General features: G+C 68.5%; 1 protein-coding gene across 1 annotated transcript in view; it reads left to right on the top strand.

Annotated features, from left to right (window-relative positions):
* LOC105308215 (ADAMTS-like protein 2) overlaps positions 1-1,650 on the top strand; it is a 30,099-nt gene that overhangs the window by 24,199 nt on the left and 4,250 nt on the right. Inside the window, exon 7 of the mRNA XM_011384057.1 lies at positions 852-996. Within this exon, the coding sequence (XP_011382359.1) occupies positions 852-996 (145 nt within the window). The remainder of the gene's footprint in view (positions 1-851; positions 997-1,650) is intronic.

Genomic DNA, 1,650 nt, shown 5'->3' with positions numbered 1-1,650 from the left:
AAGGGAGGGGCATCCCCGTATTGCCCCGATGACGGTGGGTGGGTGAGGGGTGGCCAGCATGGATGGACAGTGGGTGTGGGGACCTCCGCACTGTCTCTGTAAGAGTTCATGCCGCCTACCTGCCCCTCCCCCATCCCCATGCATCCAGAAGCACTGGGGGCAGCCACCCAAGGCTGATCGTCCCCTGAGCTCGGGGCCAGGCCGGCCTCGCGTTGCTTTCAGACTGGGCATCGGAGCGGGCATCGAGCGGATGGCCCTCCAAGTCTCGTTCTCTCTGTGCCTCTGCAAAAGGGACCGGAGGGTGGGCCCGGGGAACTGAGGGCTCAGGTCCCGGACGGGCCTGGGTGGTGTGGGGTCACCCACACGGCAGGAGCGAGAGGGAGCCACCGCCTCCAGGGTGTTGGCAGGCGGGCGGCGCGGTAACGGGCCAGCAGCTGTCCTGGGTTCTGGGTGGCTCGGCAGGGTTTTCTGGGGGGACATCTGGGCAGGGACCCGCAGTGGGCGTGCCGGCTGTGGGCGACCCGTTTAATTGGCCCACAACGAACACAGCTCTTCAGCGGCGTGGAGACCAGCAGTCCCCACCCCGGCCCTGGCCCCGTGCGTCCTGGGCATCGCAGTACCCAGGAAAGCCTGGGGCGACAGTCGAGGGAGGAGGGGTTCCCAGGGAAACTGAGGCGGCACTGGGCGGGGCGGAGTCTCAGCCTCCCGGCTACCAGCCGGTGCCCTTCCCTCCCCTCGTCACCTCGAGCTCCCGTGTGCCCCGTGCCAGCTGCGGCTCAGCAGCCGGGCGAGGTGGCGGGGCTCCCTCGGGCCGCCAGGTGGGGCTTTGCCATGTGCTCTGTCCCCCACAGTGCACCAAGACCTGCGGCGTGGGCGTGCGGGTGCGGGACGTCAAGTGCTACCAGGGCACCGACATCGTCCGAGGCTGCGACCCCCTGCTGAAGCCCGTTGGCAGGCAGGCCTGTGACCTGCAGCCCTGTCCCACGGAGCCCCCAGGTGAGCAGCGGGGAGGCCGAGGGCGGGCAGGGGCTTCCCACAGAGGCGCGGGCGGAGCCAGGCCCTGAAGGATGACCGGAGGTCAGCCCGAGGACCAGGTGGGTTAATAGCCATGGAGACTGGCATGTGTCATGTCACAGAGTCAAGGGTCCCAGCCTGCGGGGAGGTGAGGTGAGGAAGGGCGGTGGGTGAGGCCCGACGGGGGCTCCAGGCCCCCAGGAGCCGTGCTCAGACATGCACCTTGCAAAGAGCGGCCCAGCTCAGAAGACGGGAGGGCAGCTGTGGGTGGGGTGTGGGGGGGGCTGGAATCCAGGATGACTCAGCCCGGACAGCCCCGTGCTGGGCACACCGGATGGAGGTCCTGGGCTCCCAGGCGGCAGGTGATGAGCTCTGCTTTGGACCTGTTGAGTGGAGGGGTCATCTGCGGGCCTCCCCGGGATACTATGGGGTGAGATCAGCGGCTCCTCTAAATCCTGCCCCTGGTCAGGGGGGAGGGGTGGCAGCAGGGACCCGAGTGCCTGCAGCTGGGTGGGAGAGCCACAGCTCCTGTGCCCGGGGCTGTGCACGTATGGGCCATCTGTCCCCAGGTGCTTGGCCACCCAGGGCCACCTCTGTGCAGACCTTGTTCCCTCAGTCGAGGAAGAGAGGCGGGGC

Source organism: Pteropus vampyrus, unplaced genomic scaffold (genome assembly GCF_000151845.1).
Source record: "Pteropus vampyrus isolate Shadow unplaced genomic scaffold, Pvam_2.0 Scaffold558, whole genome shotgun sequence".
Taxonomy (NCBI): Eukaryota; Metazoa; Chordata; class Mammalia; order Chiroptera; family Pteropodidae; genus Pteropus; species Pteropus vampyrus.
This window is presented reverse-complemented; position numbering and strand designations above follow the sequence as displayed.